This window comes from Gavia stellata, chromosome 30 (genome assembly GCF_030936135.1).
Source record: "Gavia stellata isolate bGavSte3 chromosome 30, bGavSte3.hap2, whole genome shotgun sequence".
Lineage (NCBI taxonomy): Eukaryota > Metazoa > Chordata > Aves > Gaviiformes > Gaviidae > Gavia > Gavia stellata.
The window spans coordinates 5,374,483-5,393,760 of record NC_082623.1 but is presented as its reverse complement, the minus strand read 5'-3'; the positions used below and the strand labels follow the sequence as shown (position 1 = coordinate 5,393,760).

At 44.8% G+C, this 19,278-nt stretch overlaps 1 protein-coding gene across 4 annotated transcripts in view; it reads right to left on the bottom strand.

The window, feature by feature from the left end:
* Positions 1-7,559: 7,559 nt before the first annotated feature.
* Positions 7,560-19,278, bottom strand: part of SRGAP2 (SLIT-ROBO Rho GTPase activating protein 2) — a 107,660-nt gene continuing 95,941 nt past the window's right edge. For 3 of the 4 annotated variants that reach the window (XM_059831051.1, XM_059831052.1, XM_059831053.1), the window contains exons 18-22: positions 18,421-18,500; positions 14,041-14,221; positions 13,473-13,619; positions 11,098-11,425; positions 7,560-8,477 (exon numbers count right to left, since the gene is read on the bottom strand). In XM_059831051.1, the coding sequence (XP_059687034.1) occupies positions 8,094-8,477; positions 11,098-11,425; positions 13,473-13,619; positions 14,041-14,221; positions 18,421-18,500 (1,120 nt within the window). In that variant the 3' untranslated portion in view covers positions 7,560-8,093. Of the gene's footprint in view, positions 8,478-11,097; positions 11,426-13,472; positions 13,633-14,040; positions 14,222-15,933; positions 15,964-18,411; positions 18,501-19,278 lie in introns of all 4 variants that reach the window. The other variant, XM_059831055.1, reaches the window with a different exon arrangement.

Genomic DNA, 19,278 nt, shown 5'->3' with positions numbered 1-19,278 from the left:
TCTTCTCCAGACTGAACAACCCCAGCTCCCTCAGCCGCTCCTCATCAGACTTGTGCTCCAGACCCCTCACCAGCTCCGTCGCCCTTCTCTGGACACGCTCCAGCACCTCAATGTCCTTCTTGTAGTGACAAACCTGCTCCTGGGCACACGCTGAGAGCGGGACGCATCCACGAGAGCCTGCAGCGTGTGCTGCTGCGCCCCGAGAGCAGCCCCGGGGCCAGCCTTCGCCGGGGGACCCGCTGCACCCCGGGTTACACACCGGCCGCGTGCACGGCTGCACACCCGGCTTTGCCTTTGCCTGCAGCACGGCTCGTCCCAGCAGAGCAAAGCCAGGCGGGACCCAGGTGTGGCCTCACCGCGTGTCCCATCTCTTCGCGGCCAGATCCCGTGGTCCTGCCTGGAGCATCCCCCTTCGCTCCCTCACTGCCCCTTCGCAAGTGACGGAATCCTCCCATCACTTACCACTGCGCTGCTTTATCTGTTAAAAGCAAAGATAACAAGAGGTTTGTGAGGGGAGGGTCAGACCTATCTGCAGTTTGGAAGAAATGATGCAATCAGAAGGGTTTAAGGGATAACTTCCAGTGTCCTCCTCTGCGCTGCTGGACAGCAGCAACTAACGGAAAATCAAAAATCATTTGTTATCTGTGTCACCCCATTACCTTCCTGACTCCTATTTCATGCTTTAAAAAAAAAAAACCAAGCACCAACATGGCAGAAGCCACCTGCGTCCCCCAGAAATCAATGGAGACTAATTGAAGGTTCGCTCAGACGGACGGGAAGCAGGACTCGCCCCAGCTGTCGGTTCGTTGAGGACGGCTCCCGGCTCACCTGGCCTCTTCGGCCCATCCCGGCGGAGGCAGAGCCCCGGCCGGCAGCGCTCGGGCCGTCCTTGGCCATCCAAGGTGGGTGCTTGGCTGCACAAGCCGTGGTCCGGTTTCAGGGTCTGCGCTGCAGTTTCAGGGTAACACAGATGCCGGGCAGGACCCTCCCACCCCGCGCAGCCGGAGTTTGCTAAACCCCTGCCAGGAGGACCAGGCACTGGGGGGCAAAGGCAGGTCGGCAAAGGCAGACAACAAAAGTACCATGACAGCCTCAAACTGCAGTCCCCAGATTAAAAAAAAAATTACTTTGTGTATTAGAGGCATAGGTCTGTCCCACCTTGCTGCAAAATAGACCTGCACTCTGCAGAAAACTGGTTTTTTTCAGCAAAACAAGCTTCTGCAGCAGAGATCTGAGACGGGAGAAGCAGATAGCGCGGAGCAGTCGCTGCCTTGCCCACTGCGGGTGCCCAGTCTGCTCTACGGCATTGCCTTTTAGACTGCTGTGATTTGTTACTGAACTTGTGAGTAAAAGCATCCCAGCTTTCTGGCTCTTAAACCCCCACAGCGGCTGCTTTTAGAGGAGCTGGACACAACCAGCACGGGGGGAGCGGCTGCCGGAGCCCCCTCCTTGCCCTGGTCCCCGGGGAGTGCAGAGGTGCTGTGTCCCCGCAGGAGCTCCCCCCAGGGACAGGGGGGGTCGGTTGTCCCCAGCTGACTTCCAGCATAGGGCAAAATGGCTCGGTTAAACGTCAAACCTCCCTGCAAATAATTAATTCCTTGAAACCTAAACAAAGAGAATCCAAAATGACAAAACCCTGACACCGTTTCCCCAGCCGTGCTCTGAAAAAGGCATCTTGAAAAACCGAGATGGGGGAAAGCCAGTAATAATAATGATTCAATCCATAATCTCAATCTTAAATCCTCTTTCCCAGAGACAGTCGGAGGCCTGTCCTCTCCAGGAAAATGATGAAGATTAAGCGTTTTTAAATCAGGTCATTGCAAGGGAAGTTGATGCTCTACTGACTGCTGTTATTAGTGGTAGGTGTGTGCAAGCCCAGGGTGGGGAAACGCGGGCCCGGCCTGCGGCTGCTGCTATTCAAAGCCCCCCAGCCCAGTCACACTCACTCTTCAGCTCCCCCTTATCCCCCCGCTACGGCCAACGCTCCCTCCCCACTGCAACCCAGCACCCCAGCGCCTGCGAACGACGCTGCGCGTTTCTGCATCCTGCAGATCCTTCCTCACCTACTTACCGGTGCCCATCGCTAGTCAAAGAACATTCCCAGGGACTCCCCAAAAAATTCCCGAAGCTGGTGCCGCCTGCCGAGGCAGGCACCCGCAGGTGATGCTCACCCGCTCTCCCCTTTGAACACAGGCACCCGCAGCCACACCCGCTCGCTCACGCAGCCACGCTCGCTCCGTACACCACATACCGGTGTCCATAGGTCAGTATTTCACCATACCCAAAACATTTATTTCTCCAAAACTATTGCTAATGACAATGGATACATTTTGTTGCCCCAGTATGGATTTAACATTTCCAACACATATACTCCTAATACTGTACAATACTGTACCAAAAGGAAAAAAAGGATGTACCTCCATATTGTACAGAGTTATATATACAAAGTACAATTTTACACAGTTTAATATATACACCATATATATATTGGTGTAGAAGACATGAAACAATGGAAACTGTTTTAGCAAGAACATTCCATCCCACCATTAAACAACTGCTGTTAATAAACACCCAAAACCCAACGCACCATACGAGCCCGAGCCCACTATTGCAGGACTGAGGTTTCAGACCAACAGAGAAAACGACAATTTCTAGACTTTGCGACCGAACTTTCCCACGTTACAGCAGAACCATGACATCACTGCGATCCTTTAAAACGCGTCAGAGACGCTTTTTCGGTAATTGCCCTATTTTGGCTACATAGAGCTGGTCTTTTGAAGAACCTGCTGCTCACAAGTATTGCTCCAGCAGTTTGGCACGCTCACGAGTCCAATCCCACTGGACTTCGGTTATTCGAATTACAGGACTCTGCCTGGAGAGAAAGGCTGGTGAAGTCCGCTTCAGCAGTAAGGTTACTATAGTGCCTCTAAAAGGAAGGGTCCATCTATTATTTCCATTGCAAACTGCTAAATATTTACCCTGTATGAAGCTTGGTGTATCAAGTATTAGTACAGCAGGGAGCTGCCCTCCCTCTCTGCCTTCACCTCTTTTTGGCCCATCGTTGAAAAACAACACTCTCTTGTCTCAAACTACGTTACAGGAAGCACAAAATATAACAGGAAAAAAAAAATAATAAACCTTACATTTTCCAGGCCTTGAATTGCTGTTTCGGCATCTCTAGGTCCACCAAAATAGACTCCTAGAACCAAGCCTGGAAAATAATTCATCTGCCTTCTGGCGGGGCGGTCAGCGGAGGCAGAGCGATTAAAACCCCCCCTGCAGCCGCCGGACCGTCCTGGCCCCGTCGGAGCCCAGGCGGGCACAAGGCAGTCAGTGGGTCAAGTATTTTTTATTTTTTCAAGTACCAGGTTGTCGCACACACACAGAGAGACAAGCAGAAAGCTGATCTGGAGAGAGGATTATCTTCGAAAGTGATATGTAAGCTCAAATCCCAAAGTTCAATCCAGAGCGCCAGTAAGTGCTCGGCCTTTTCCCAGACCCGGAGGCTGGAAGCACACTGCGGGGAACGACGTTCACCCGCAAGAGAACATCGCTCCCTTCCGCGAAGGCCTCTAGTGCTAGCGGTCCGCTAAAGAAACAGCTTTAATGTCTGTAACTGCATTTGTGGGATGTTAGCCAAGGCCAGATAAAGCCACAAAATGGCTCATTATTTTTGTGAAAACTGAAAATCTCAAAATAAATAAATCCCCAGCTTGTTAAACTCATTTTCTGTTCTGGACAGGCTCATTAGTGATGGGAGTGCCCAAACACTTCTGTTTTCATTTGAGGTTTTTTTTTTTTAAAGCAGTTTTTCTAGCTTGCGGTTCATAGGCCAGTGAGTAAACGTATTTATACTTTGCAGCACAACCCTCTACAGTCAGGGCTTGACCCTGCCAAGTGCAGGTGCCCCTGACCTGGCCCACTAAACCAGCGCCACACGCTTGAACCCAGAGGGACAACGGGCAGCGCCTGCTCCCGCGCTTCACCTCAAGCCCGTGCGCACGGATGTGCTGGATAGGGGCCAGATAGCTCAACATCTTACCGAGTCGATCAGACAAATTGTCTCGATGGGTATTTTTCCATCATTACCGTTGCCTTACCAGCAAACTATGCCCTGCTGAGAGCATAATCTCCTTTAAGTGTTCCCTCAATGAGTATTTCATCAGGCGACAGAGCGTTCCAGTCTATCGGGTACACGTATGTAAAGGATCTGAAGTGCTAACTAGAGACATTTATTTCTATTGAAGAACATCTCTCAAATGCTTAACAAATCCCCAAACCTATACAACGTTCAACTGAATTTGAGATTTTGACACACAGAAGAAGAGAAATAAGGCAGCAAACTCCATCTGCAACGACCTCTCTTGTCTTAATATTGCTAGAGCTCTTCCAAGCGCGCAGGCGAACAGCCGAGCGACTGCTCAGCCCGTACCAAGTGCAAGGTGGGGAACTGTAACAGATGGAATTTCTTGCCAAACTCTGAAGTGTTTTGATTTGGCAAATAAATTTATGAGAACTCGGTTATCTTAACCTACTTTTGTGCAAGAACAATCTTGCCTTAAAAAAAAAAAAAAATAAAAAAAAAAATCAACAAAAACTCCCAAAACCCAACATATGAGGTATTCATCACAGGAAACCCAAAGACTCTTTTTGAACAGGTATCAAAATACATACACATACAACGATTTTTTTCTGCTGTCACAGTGCACTCTAATTATTTAATCACTTTCATTGCAACAAAATATCCAGTACAGATAAAGTGAGAGAGTTTGATCATGTCCCACTGCTTTGACATGAAGAACAAATTTTCAAGTTATAAACTGTGAGCCTTTGGATTACCTTAGAGAGGCAGAAATTTAGCAATTGTTAAAGCACACCGCTCAATTCCCAACTAGGGAAATAAAACATAAAAGGTTAGAGCTTCAGAAACTATTAAGATTGATCACCTAAAATCGTATTTTATTTTAAAAGTTTTGCTTTGGATTATTTCAATCCAACATCTGATGAACAAGAATCCTTTGTTCATACAAAGCACTATCAAACAGACATACGTTATTCCAGTTATCAAACACTTCTTGTCTTTATCTCTGACACAAACATTACATAAAAGTCATGAAAGAGAATTCCCATGGAAGAGCTAGTATTTCTTCTGAATGTGAAGATATGTAGTAACATTGATACCTCCCCAAGCAAACCACTGTGTCGTACTTGTCCACTCTACATTGGTCTCTTCTACAAGATGCCCGCTGGATTTGCAGGGAGTGGTGCCGATGTTTCCAGTTTCTCCTTCCCACCTCTCCTGCAACGACTGGTCATAAAACACTTGTGGCAAATGTTCTCTCAGCCTTGTATGTTCACAGAGTGAAGCAGACAAGGTAAAAGTTTCTTTTTTTTTTTGTTTATTCTCGTGTGTGTGTGTGCGTGTGTGAATTTTCTGCTGGCTGGCCAGACCCAGAGCACGAGGAAGAGGAAGGACGATCTTCAGCCTGCCATATTGCTTGCTGTAAGTGTAAGTGTCAATCACAGTGCACACCAAAATTCCAGTTGAGCTGCTCAATATACAGGTTATCCTGCTAAGCATATTCCCCTTGACAGTAGGATTGTCCCAGAGCTGTGGATGCTAGAGATAAGCACAGTAATTCATATACAGACAGTTGCTGTTACAGTAACCTGAAGTCTTTTTTCTCTCTTAATTTCCATTCGTACTTCAGACCTCGAAGATAGAAAAGAGCATCTCCTCCAAATGTGCTGTGCGTGGCTGGACACTTATTCTTAGAAACATGAATGCGAGGCATAAAAATATAAAGAAAATAAGGCATTACAAATGAGTCGAAGTAAATTTACAGAGATCCTGCTCTTGACACAGATTAACTTTGGTCATTCATGACCAAAAAGAAAACAAAACCAAAAATTCCCTACTTAAAGTAAATGCCAGAAAGTTCTGCCTGAGCAAAAAATTACAAGTGTAATTCTATTTTTCCCCAAAAGAACAAGTGATTCCTTGGTGGTAGAAGTCCATCAGAACCTGAGAGCAAAGGTCGCTGGTCGCACTGTTGGGGATCTTCCCCTGTGAGAGGAACAGGGTAAGGTCCAGTGACAGTCACACACGTACCGCGGTGCCTCCCAACGGGAACTGCTGCTACAGATCAGCTAAGGAAAACCGAGTAATAGGAGTGTTCTCACTGAAATCTTCCAGGTGTTCCCCAGTTTTCCTATGTTCTTAATTTAGGGCACAGAGAAAGTTGGTCTTTTCAAAAAACATCATCAGTACGGATATACTACATCTGTAGAGATGGGGGTGTGCGTGTGGGGATGGACAGGGACACAGTAAAACCCTGTTCATTTCTCTGAGTGACACCCTAAATGAATCAGAAAAGTACATTGAAGAAACTGTTCTTAGAAATGTACATTTTGTTTCTTCTTTTTTAATTACTAAGTGCCAACTAAACCGACATTGCAGTCACAAGGAAGCTAAGGGTGAGAAACCCACAAGTTTAAAAGAAACTCAGCTAAACAGGGGAGGAAAATGACTTTTCTTATCTTGTCCTTGCCTGAATTTATTTGATGAAAACATAAGATGTGCAGCTTTTTTTTAAAGCCCAGTAAGTCTGGGAACAAGGTGAACTGAGGGTCAGCCAGAGTCTCCTCTCTTGCAGGACTGCGAGATCTTCTTTGCCGTTGTAAGTGGCACATGCCTTTTTTTTTTTTTTTAAATTAAATAAATGTAGCATTGTGGAAAATTCTCAGTAGAGTACAAAAGAGTTCATGCAGCTTGCTAGCGGCTGAAGCATTTGCTGCCTACCATATAAATACAAATACTAAGAATTCATTCACATGTCTGCAGAGTCCTACGGAGGCATGCCAGTCTACCAACGAACACGTAGGGAAGCCACTCCAGAAGCTGCATGCTGTCACGTCACCGTCCCCAGCAGCGTCTCCTACATCGCTCTATAAGAGCGGAGATCCCTAAAGCAGTTCACAGTGGTCGCAGCCACCGACCGAAGCATTTGCAAACAGAAAGGAGGAGAAGATAGAAAGCTTGAGAACTTCTGATTAAGTTTTTACAGTGCTTGTAACTGGGATTTTGGTAAGGATCCATCTTGATATATGATCAAAACAAGAACGTGTGCGTTAGTAGATGAACTCCCATCAGAGTACGCTTAGTTTTCAAAAGTTAACTTGTTTTTACATTCAGTCTCCCGAGACCACACACCACATCATAGCCTATGGGCTGAAAATTACACTGAAAAAGAATAAAGCTGTTTTTAAATATGGGAGAGTGAAGGGGGAAAACAGCTAGATTGTCCATAAGCAACAACTGGGCTCTTTCTTATGCTCCTAAACCTCAGGAACATGTTTGTTTATATTTGCACAGACACATATTACATATAACTCCACAAAATCTAAGAGTGTTCCAGAGTAAACTATTTTTCATGACAAGTGTCGACTAAAGGATGAGGCTGGATGGCCAAGAGCTTTGGCCCTGGGGGGAGGAATGAGGGAGCAAACAAACAAAACCAGAGGATGTGATGGAAGTCGAGACAGACCCTTAACCACCGTGGCACCAGCGGGCAACGTAATAATAATAATAATAATGCACAAGAAACAGGCATGTCCAAGCTCCACGTAACCAGTGGCACCAAAACATGCAATAGACTAAAATCTATCCTATTGTTTCCCTGTGATAAATGAAACACAGAATATATAAGTCACTACACCAGTATTCAAAACATGATGCCACTAAATGTTTCTTTCAGTGGCCAAACACTTGAACAAGGCATCAACTAGAAACCAAGATCCAACTCATCGCTTTTTGTGTGTTTTCCTCCTCAGCTTCACAGTGACCCGATACTGGATTTCCTAAGCGTGGCATGAACTATTTTGCCTTACGAATATCACTGATGCAGGTACATGGGACGAGGTTGTTACCACTTAGTTTACTCCCAGGAAGTGCTCCCAGCAGTAAGTAGCAGTTCACAACTAACCTTCAGCAGAAGTTCCAAAAAATTAGTTAAATAGGAATTTTAATGTCTTTAACAGAGTCTCTTCATCTGAAACAATACAGTTACATCCACAGAGCAGCATCAAGTTTATCAGACAGTACAGGACTTGTCAGTAGGCTGCTGAGATGCAGAGGAGGCAACGCCGGGGCTCGTGGCGTTTGTTTTGGGGAAAACTGTAGGCTTCGGCCGAGTTGCCGGAGGTTTCACCTGGGTGGCCATTTTGACTGACTTCACGGGCCTGAAGGTGCAGGGTATGTCGCCGGCTGTGCTAGCGCTGCGCTGGAAAGCTGGTTCAGTGTCCTTGAGGATCTGAGTGTGCAGAGGGCTGGAAGGTTCAGAGGTGGGGGCCACCGCTGGAGACGTTTTCAAAGGCTCCAGGGTGTCGAGGACAACATCTGGCGTGTGCTTCACACTGCTTTGCCTTTCCAGCTCCCGCAGCTCGTTCAGAGCAGAGTTCATAGTAGCTTCAATATCCTGCAAACACAAAAGAGAAACCGAGTGAATAAAGAACCCAGACACATAAATACAGAGATAAAAGTCAGTCTTTGAGAACGACATATTTGTTTTCAGTCTGTAAACACCAACACTCAAATCAACTGGCGGGTCGAGGACCTTTAGGTGTCAAAGCGAAACCCACGCCAAACTACACAGCATTACATACTGAAGCCAATAAGCAGTAATATTTTCCATCAATAGGGAGCAAAATAATTACTAGCACTTTCTCAGTGCTAATCTGGTCCTTTACTATTCCTGATGCTGCTTGGACTTCAAAGATGAATGCAATCCCAAAATGCAGCAACGAACAGAAAACGATGTGATTCAAAGTATTAGGATCCATTCTTGTACTTTATTTGGCACATGAGATTCAGGAGAGTAAATTCTTGAAGAAAGGATTGATGATTTTGACACTGGCTGATGGGCCACACACCGAATGCTGAAATCCTTGTGTGCTCTTGCTGCCTCATTGGTTTTGCCGCTGTCTGAGTTGTCTTCCCTTCCCAGAAAGGTATTACACGGGACTCAAAATTTTAATGTTTTAGAAAACATGGAAGATATCGGAAACACATATAGAAATTCAAGTTGGCACTTCTCCTTCCTCTTATAAAATATTATGGTTATTAACAAATAAAGAGAACTTTGAGATAAAAACGTGGCTTTTTTTGTTCTCAGCCATAGCAGGACCTACACATTTGCTACAGCCCTCGCCGTGGAGCCCACTGGTGCACGGAATTCACTGGAGAGCAGAAGAGCTCAGCCCTTTCTGTGACTCACAGTTTGGCTGCAGCTTTTTAGCTTCCTTAGAGGTTTTTCAGGGGGTGGGGAAGGTAAATCAGTCAAGGAATGGTGGAAGAAACCAGAGACAGTAATCCGACACCCCTGAGTCTATCTTGAGGCCGGGCAGATTTTACTTATGAAGTTAGGGAAAATATGTAAAATGCATGATGATTATTAGATGGTGTTTGAACAGATACTACAGGGCAAAGAGCACCACTAATTTAACACAGCTTCCCCCGGCCCCTCCTCTTATTTTTTTCCTCTCCTCTTTTCTTTTTCTCCCCAGACTCTTCTCCAGTGAAAACAATGGAGTTAACGTTCTGGCAGGAAGAGGAGACAGAATAACTTCAGTTAGAGCTTAATTGAAAAAACAAAGAAACTGATTTATGTCAACCAAAGCCTTGGAAGGACAATGAAATATGAAGACAACAAGAACTGTATAATTCCACTGGAATAAACGGACTAAAGAGATTCATAATAGCAAAATACAACTTTCCACCAGAATATGCATCAGCTTTTTATTTGGACCTTTTTTATTACTTGATGCTGCTGTTTTGTCAATAAAAATGATGTTTAATTTTCACATATCTTCCTGCAGCTCCTTAGAAACCTACAGACTCCTGAACCAGGCAGAGAAGTCAGGTCTCCCAGGGCTGGCTTTGTAATCCGAGACCCAAGCATTCCTTGGCTTTAGATAGATCCATCGCATACTGAAAACAGTTGGTATAGGCAACACACATGTGCAGGCACATCTACCAGCTTGGAGTGGGAGAAAGGGAAGATCCTTCATGGAAGAGGGAAATCTGTAACATTTACATCATTCACCCCATTCGTAGCCATCACTTGTTCAAATCTAAGTCTGACTTCCAATTGTTTTCTGTTCTACTTGTGAAACCGCAGATGCACGGATGCAAAGACACCACTTGCGTTTCCGTTAACAACAGTCACTGCTGCGGCAGCTTACAGTCCCAGACACAGGGACGGGACAGACCTCTGCATACAGAGATGCAGAGAATATGCACAGAGACGAAGAATCTGTAATGAACCAGTCTGTGTCAAAATTAGCAAAGATGAAGAAAAATACTAACACCACCTTTCCCTTTAAGCTACACAGAAGGAATCTGAAAAGATGGTTTCCTTGTTGTCTGGTCAGTGTGTGGAGTCAGTCCCAAAAGCAGAGCTCTTTGCAGAGTTAAAGCACAGCTGTAGCCACATCGGTAGCCTGCCCTCCTTTCAAGGCACTTGTCTAAATAAATAACTACTGAAAACTCGCAGTATTATGTTCAAAGTTGGTTTCTAATCACACACTGAACCCTGTAAGCATATAAAGATGCCACTGTGAGCACTGTACAACTCAGCAGCCTGCTTTTATTTTGACTGTACTACTCCATATGCTTCCAATGTCTAACCACAGGCAAGTTTGCACAACTGACAGGAGAATGTTAAATTGACACTAAATACTTTACTTTTCTCATGTCTTGAAGTTATGATTGTTTAATTTTTTGCTGACAGCTTTGGAATCTGTGTAACTTTCTGAAATGGACATTTTTATTGTTGAAACTAAATTCTGAATAATGAACAGGGCCAAGTTTTTACGGAGGAAGGACCTGACTTTATCTTCACTCATGAAAGCAGCCTCAGTGACTTACACAAAGTGAGACTGAAAGACGAGACTCAAGCTGTGGAGTAAGTTAATGTTGCATTTGCGAGAAGGGAAGGGATACGAGATTAAATCAGACTTCGCATTAAAACATCTCATTGTATCCAACGTCCTTTAAGTTTCTAAAACAAACCGTTAAGGCAAAGCCCTCCTATTTACCTGTGCAATAACTTCAGGGTCCATGGGGCGATGGTTGTTGAAGCTCTTGGACCTCCCTGCTGTCACAGTTTTCCGGATCTGCGGGCTGTCTATCCTGTTCTTCAGAGATGAGTGTCGGCTGATAGAGTTGAGGCTGCCGTGGCCACTGATGGAGCATTTATCTGGAACCTCCTTGGGAAGACTTTGGCTCATAATGGGCTGAGATGAGGGTCTGGAACCGGCTATGGCTCCTGGGGAGGCTGGTTCTGCCATTGAACTACCTAGTCCATGGCTGTCACTTTGACGGAAGGCTCTTCTGATGCTGCCTGACTCTGGTTTCTTTCTTTGCCTTCAGTCACAAAAGCAAAACAAGTCAATACAAGCAGGTACACATAACGGGCTGTAATTTGAAGATATCCCCCCAAAACAACACAGAGGACAATGGAAAGAGACAAAGATACCCAGATTACAAACACACCCAGGATTTTAGGAGTCATTGTGAAACAGTAAAATTATAAATCATTCCAGTTTAACACTTCTAACAACGAGACTGAGCTTCTGGCAGCTGTGCACATTCATAGCAAAACCAGAAAACTTGGATGGAACGTAGTTAACTTGGTCAAGAAGAAAAGAAATTATATTTGAACAAAAAAAACCCTCTGTGCCATCAACAGGTTTTGATGATGTGTTTTTATTACATTAGAAGAGCAGAGCTACAATTTTTGACTGGAGGACACAGTATAAGTCTACTAAGCTCCTGGCCCAAGGCATCAAGTTATTATTTTCAGAGACTGGCAAGCAAAGGACCCCATAGTTTGGGGTTAATGATCATTTCCCATATTTGCTGGTGGTAATAGATGTTTCTTTTTCATTGCTTTAGCAGGACCATGAGGCATTATCTATGTAGGGCTACAGATAAACCAAAAAATGATGTCAAATGGATGAGCTGGTCCAAACAATTTAGTTTCTACCCCAGCACCATGTGGTCTGACAGCACGATTCCATTCAAATCATATGAAGGCCAATGCAGCAGAATACTTTATGCCATAGGTCTGAAGCTTGGCATCCATTATACAGGGAAGGATCCATTTATATATAGCACCAGCCCCATGAATAACTGCAAGAAAGTGTTAACTCCAGTAGGATTTTGGCATCCAAATAATAATTCAGTGGGTGGCACAACTGTCATTGCGAAACCATCTGATTTAATTTTGCCCAAGTCTGTTCACACATAGGTCAGAAGATTCATTCCTAAAGAAAAAACAACAAAATGAGTCTTATGCTACTATTGCTAAATATCAGTTTCCCTACTAAAGGGAAAAAAAAAAAATGGAGTGGACATTACCCAGGTGTCTTAAAAACACAACATACAACACTACCAAAACCAGCAGCTAGTGAAGCTCCAACATAGGTCTGGTCGTTATACAAATCTTTCCATAACAGGCAGAACGGCACACTTCAATGGCTCAGACAATAAATACCATAAAAGCAAGCCCAGAACCCAAGCTGCAGATTAACACAGCTTCACAGATATCAGCGGAGCTCTGCCCACTCCCATAAACTAAGGACCAGGCTCTGTGTAGGACATTAGCAGGTCCAAACCTTTAAAAAGGATGCATTTCTGTTAATGTCTTTATAGACCACATTCTGTTAAATTAACTGATTATTTCCTTAGTATTAAAAAACACCACCTTCAGAAAGATACGGGGGATAAGTCTGCTCTAGAATAATTAAATAACAGATCCAGAAATTTAGACTGTAACTAGCTTAATTTCCCAGTTTTTTTATTACGTTGAGTGTTGGCTAAAGTAACAATTTCTGGTTGAGGAAGGAAAGTTAGAGCAACAGGGAGGTGTGTTATTTCACTGCAAGCATATGGTTAGTAACCTAAGGTGAGAAGTGCTGGAGAAACGAAAGAATGTTACGGGCAATGTCAGATGGTGGGACTTAAGGTATGTCATTTAACACAAAACGTGACACTAGTTTCTGAAGAAATTGTCCCCCACCCCATAAAACAAAACATGTTAAACGTAAACGAGACATAACAAATCACAGAACATAACAAGGAATGGGAACACACGATTACAAGAACTCACTCTGCTATTCCCCTCCCTTTCTCTGTGTGCTTAGCTTATAAAATAGGACATATTTGGGAAAGCGGGAACAGATGGCACCTTGGGGATAGGGAAGAGAAGCCAGTGGGATTTTAAATGAGTGTTGGCCACACTGGTGACAGAGAGAGAACACAGCAAAACGTGAGCAAGTTAGAAGAGGGGGAAGCAGAGAAAAATGGTGGCAGCGCTCGCTAGTTAACCTTTTTCAGGGAAGGAAATCGTTTACTGGACTCATCACCAAGATCTTTACAGTTAGGTAAAATAATGCAAGGCTGTTCTTACTTGTTGATGTTTGCAAGGTAAATATCTGCGACGTGACCCCCACTTGGGCAACTGGCACCAGCTCTAGCAGTCACTTTTTCTTCCGGTGGCTCAGAATTTATTTCTATTTCAGACTTCGGACTGGATCTTTCAGAGATACCATCCTCACTAGGAAGGAGGAGGGAAGGAAATCACAACCAAAACAGGACCAACAGCACTGAATTTCAAATACAGCACTGTGCATGTAAACATACATACAGGACAACAGCACTGTGTTAGCATCTTTCTCTTAAGAACCATTACGTATCTTTCAATAAGAGAGCCTGATTTCTGTGAGCAACCTGGAGATCCCAGCTCTGCATCTTTGACAGGCTGGCAGCACCAGAACAATTTTTGTATCACACCTCCACATACGTGGACACCTACGCCTCTGCAGAGCTCTGCTTGTTTCAAGAGGACTCCATTCTTGCAGGGAAGGTCGAAGGATGAACTCTCCCCACCTGGTGTCAACATCTTGACACAAACACTCCATTCCACAGCTGAGTTTTAAGCAAGCCCATCTTGCAGATGGGCTTAAAGTGTAACATACGTGTCTTGAACGACGATATACTGATGAGGAATAAGGCCGTCAATTCCATTGTGGCGTCCCTCCCACCAGTCATCTGAGGCCCGCTGATAGAGTAAGAGAGAAGCTCCTTTTTTAAAGGACAGCTCTCGTGCAGTCCTGCCAATGTAGTCGAACTTCGCTATTGCTTCTATGGGCTCACACTCTAGGAGATAGAAGGGAATAAACAATAATTCACTAAACACTTGGGCTCAGGTAAGTATTCAACAGTTTAAACCTACCATAAAACAGCTTATGATGAGAGCATGGAAGAGGATGAAGTGTTGCTTCTTAAGGCAGCAGATGGTTGAAGCAGTAAGATTCAGAAAGGAACCCCTATAATATGAGGATGTTGCAATTTCAGCATTTACCTAATCTCTACGTGGTGGACACATTCACATTTTCCAAGTCATAAACCCACTTACAGCAATTCAAGTGTAAAAAGATGGAAGTGGCAATGGCAAAATTAGTATCTCATTAAAATAAAAAAAACTTTCAAAGCTGGGTAGCAATCCTATATGTTCCAGACAAAAATCTGCCTATGGTACGCTTTCTTAAAGGCAGCTAAACTAAACCTCCTGGGCAGGCAAGCAGGAGTTGTTATTAGCATTTGGGGAGGGAAACATCCTCTGACTCCAAGCTGCTTCAGAAATAAAGCATCTATTCAGAAGGAAATTTCTGTTGCCTGTGAGGTTCACCTGACCCAGGAGACCAGATTCTGGCACCGTGGGAGGCCGTACTATTCATCGAACTGTCATGGAAGCTAACAAAAACATTCAGTGCCTCCACCGCTGCGGTTTGTGCAGCGATCAGGAGAGCAAGAGGCTCCCCCGGGCTCCGTACAGCTGGGCTGCACTGTGCGCGCTGAGCACAGCGGCACTGCTCTCGGAACTGCACAACGTGCTCCAAATTTGACTGCTCCTACTTGAAAAGCTCAGAGAAGAACTACAGCCATGCTGTGTCTGCAACCAGCCACTAATCCGGGTCCCTGTAGGACTCTGATATTATACAGAGGGACAATATGGGCATTTAGACACTCAGGAAAATCAATATGAAATTCACGTGGATTATTTTTAAGACTTAGAAAAATCTGCCATTGGTCAAGTCTAAATATATATTAAGCCAGCTTCCAATTCCAGGCAGGAATCAGGGGAACAGAGATGAGCTCAACCACACAGCCCCAGTGGACTTCAGCCTCTAATTACTTTAAAGGCGCTTTAACACAGCCAAGCGGTCCATGGAAATTGAGTTCCTTCCCGGTGAAAGAGATTTGTGGTTCCTCTTCCTGGACAAGGAAAGATACCCCATTTCACACAGAGATCTCCCCTGCATCACGGGAAGCTTCTACAGCGCAAGAGCCAGCCAAAAGGGACTGGAAGGCCAAACATGAGCCACAGCTTTTACAATTATTCCTTGGGAGAGCATACGCTCAAGAATTAGGTCTCCAAGGCTGCCCATAGGCTGGGCTGGAGAAAATATATAATGTAAATGTATCCGAGTAAGCTGCCGCTGCCGTACCACCGTCTCACTAACCGGTCTGAGAGAGCAGAGCGGAAGCATCCCCCACCAAAGAGCCCCACCAGCATCTGTAGTTACAAAGCACGAAGAGACCAAACGCTGAGGGCAATCAACAGGATCTGCTAGATCGACTGCCCAACAATTAATTTCTCCATTACTAAACCAGACAGCTCAGAATTCTGTCAAATCACACATTTCAGGTAAGCCTGTGGTCAGTCTCACACAAATCCCGTTATCAGCCCTCAGCAACCAGTGAGATTTGCAAGGGTGAGAAAAGCCTGGTCCATGTTTGCAGCTTGCGATAGCCGCCTTGCTCCAGACTCCCCAAAGCACATGGTTATCTGGTTTTGGCTCCTCCTTTCCTCTTGCTTGTTTTGCCTCTGGAGCCAGCTTCTTCATAACACTAAAAACCCGATAATGCTGTTTTTTGGTGTCCCCCTCCGTTTATGAAGGGGATGGGAGTGTGGTTTTGTAAATTCCATCTGTTTCATTAAGAAGTGTTTATTGTTCCAGATGAGTGCGGCACTCAGGTTTCTTATGTTTCCAATTTGCTTTTTAGGACTCTGGCTTTCGTCCAGAGAAGTGATTTTAGACTCTAATTTCCAGTAGCTTTTTTCCTACTACACTTATGCTCAAAGAAGAAAGCTGTGTGAATAAAGAGCAATAAGGCTAAGCCAAACAATTACCCCTGCCAGTCTGACAGCCTATGCAGGAAAGCAGCAGTTTAAAATCTTTCCACTCATACACATAATTTAACAAACATATGATCTGCTTGTCTTTCAGCATTTCTGGCCTCTCACGCCTGTCTCAAACCGGAGTGTCCACTCACTCGTACAGCGACGCTGATGGTCAACAGCACAGATGCTCTGCAAAACACGACCTCTCCCCTCACCCCGAAACCGATTCCTTCTTTCAATGAAGGTGGCTGGGATGGCAGCTTTGCTTTGGGAGGACTAGTGCCAGACTCACGAAAGAGCTAAAGGAGCAAGTGCTTGGTCACATCTAAAGACTGAAGAAGTGAAAAAAACCTAAGAGCATCCGTCCCACCGAGTCACGGAGTTGTATGCTGCACTTCTGACGAGTACACCCGAGGTGTGACATTGCACAGCCCAATTAGAAGGATGTGAGACTCCTTGGTTAACCAGACCTTGCTGCTCCCTCAAAAAGATAGAGGCCCAGCTCCCTCCTCTGCTTTGGTGCCAAACGCTCCCTCCCAAATGCTTCCTATGGAATATTCCATGTAGGTTGCAGAACTCCATCCAAAACGCCTCCAAATTTTACCTTGCTCAGGGGCCCCACGCAACCTAGTTCCAGAGGCTGTAAAACAGTGTCCTTCTCTAATCTCTAACCGCTTATTTTCCCATCATTGTGCCCTCGCAGCTACATTAGCAATCTAAAAACCCCATACAGAAACAATGCAAGTACACCCCGTGGTGTTTCAGCCCACAGGCTTCAGTCCCAGGCTTTATAGATGCGGGAAGAGTTAGCATTTCCTTCATTACAGCAATGAAATTGCTCCTTCTTTAGGTACGAACTCAAAAAGGACATGTTTTCATGCATTTTTAAGAAGCTAACACTTTTCAGAAAGAACACTGTTCAAGACAGACAGAGAACTCATGGTTCATTGCCGTAGGCTTTGTGTTTCCTCCCAACAGCCTTGGTGAGGAGTCACTGTGACAGTGCTTGACCTTGCCGAGGAAGAACTGATTTTCCAGCATTTCTAGCAGTGCTCAACATTGTTTCCTTTGTTATTGGTGTGTGAACACCACAAAGCCGGCAGGAGCACAGCAACGCCATGGGAAAGGTTTGTTAGGCAACTGCTGGAGGAAAGAGAGCAAAAGCAGAACAGGAGCAGATGGCAGGGCTATTGAGCGAATTCCTAAAGACCAGCTCAAATGGATGCCACCTAATTTTAAGGGAATGCTGCCTTCTTCCCACCTTTACAACTGAGGCCATCACAAGTAAAACCACCGCAGAACTTACTTAGACAATTGCAAGGGGCCAAAACCCAAGAATAAAACCATATTCCTGTTTTGCTCAGTCTGCTTTACATGCTGGTCAGTATTCTGGGGATCACCGCTTCACATCAGTAACATAATCTTTTCCTCTGCTCTGGATGAGGCTCATGTGCAGCTGCTCCCCATCGCAGAAAGAGGCTTTGGAAGTACTAACAACAGACACTCCAAGACTGTGGTGTCACCTTTTCCTTAAGAAATACTGTGAAATTCTCGGTGTTGGCACTCCTTTTTTCGCTGATCAGACAAGAAGGGTGAGAGTTTGCCAAAGACGATCTAAAAAATTAGAGAGGCCACCAGGACCCTCTAGCCTAAAACATGGCTCCCAGCGAAAGACAAATAATTTTTGATTTTATTTTGCTTGCTTCCTTAAAGCAGAAGCACTGGGGCTTAAGGCACTCACAATTCCCTTGCCAAAGGTACCAAAAGGGGAAATGCCTGGCACACGCAGAGGGGAGCGGGAGCGCATGCTGAAACATATCCAGCCTTTGGCTCTACACTTCCCCCATGACTTCAAGCTCTAAGATCCTTCTAGCGCACAGATGAGCTCAGTCATGCACGCATGGAGTGTGCCCAGGCCTGCTGCTAAGATGAGACACCCTTGAAAAAGGGATACTTTAAAAACAGCCAGGTAACTACTAAAGATTCCTGTTGATCCCATACTTTTTTACTTTTTGGCATCAAATGCTGTATGTGATCTTTCAAAGTGACTGTTCTGATTTAAACTCTACTTTGGATGTAATTTTGAACTTAAACTGCAAGGCACTATCTGCTCTGCCTCCCCCACAGCAGGCTGCACCAGCTAACCAAGGAGTTAATAGACTTTGCATACCATCATCACTGGTGTGGTGTTCAGCCGTAACGTCCTGAACTGAGTCTTCTGTTGAGGCTCTCTCTCCATGAGGACTTTCGCTACAACAGAAGGAAACAGAGAAGATGTTTTACACTGGTAGAAATTGAGTTTCCTCATTTACAACAATCAAAGATAACTTAACTAGGATTATCCATATCGGAAGTCAATATCTAGGTTCCACTGTGACAGACACTTTGCGGATGCATTTGCACATACTGAAGTCAGTGTGTCTAAAAAAAAAAAAAAAATCAAGCTATGTTCTTATTTGATCAAGCAAACCGAAATCTTCGTTAACCTTCTTGTACGCTATCAGGAAAGTCCAACTTCAGATCTTATAATCCAGACCTCTGGAGATGTTCAGAAGTCAGATAGCAGTGGCATGTTGGGTCTAGCTCCTCTCTGCCATGCCAGAATTATTCCCTCAGCTATATTCTCCATTGCTCTAATTAGCTCATTAGATGACTGCTGAGATAGTTGCCACTTCCTGGGGGAAATTATTTCTCAATTCATAATGATATTTCCAGGTCTGAGTTTGTCATCTCCCTCCTTCCCTTTTATCACAATCTTAAATCGTCCCATTCAATTTCACTGAATGACTCTCATAGCCAGATTAATTGCTTGGAATCTTTATTTACAGAGCACCTAAACCACCAAGAGTACTCATTTATGTTTTGCATCAAGAAAAGCTTTGAAAGGATCAATAGACAACAAGCGGCAACCAAAGGTTATGTTTTTATAAGAAGCTACACGAGCAGTTCCCTCGGGACAGGAGCAGAAAGAAAACTGGAAGAGGATCCGTTGCCTCTCCCAAGCAGCTCGGTAGACCTGCTGCCAGCT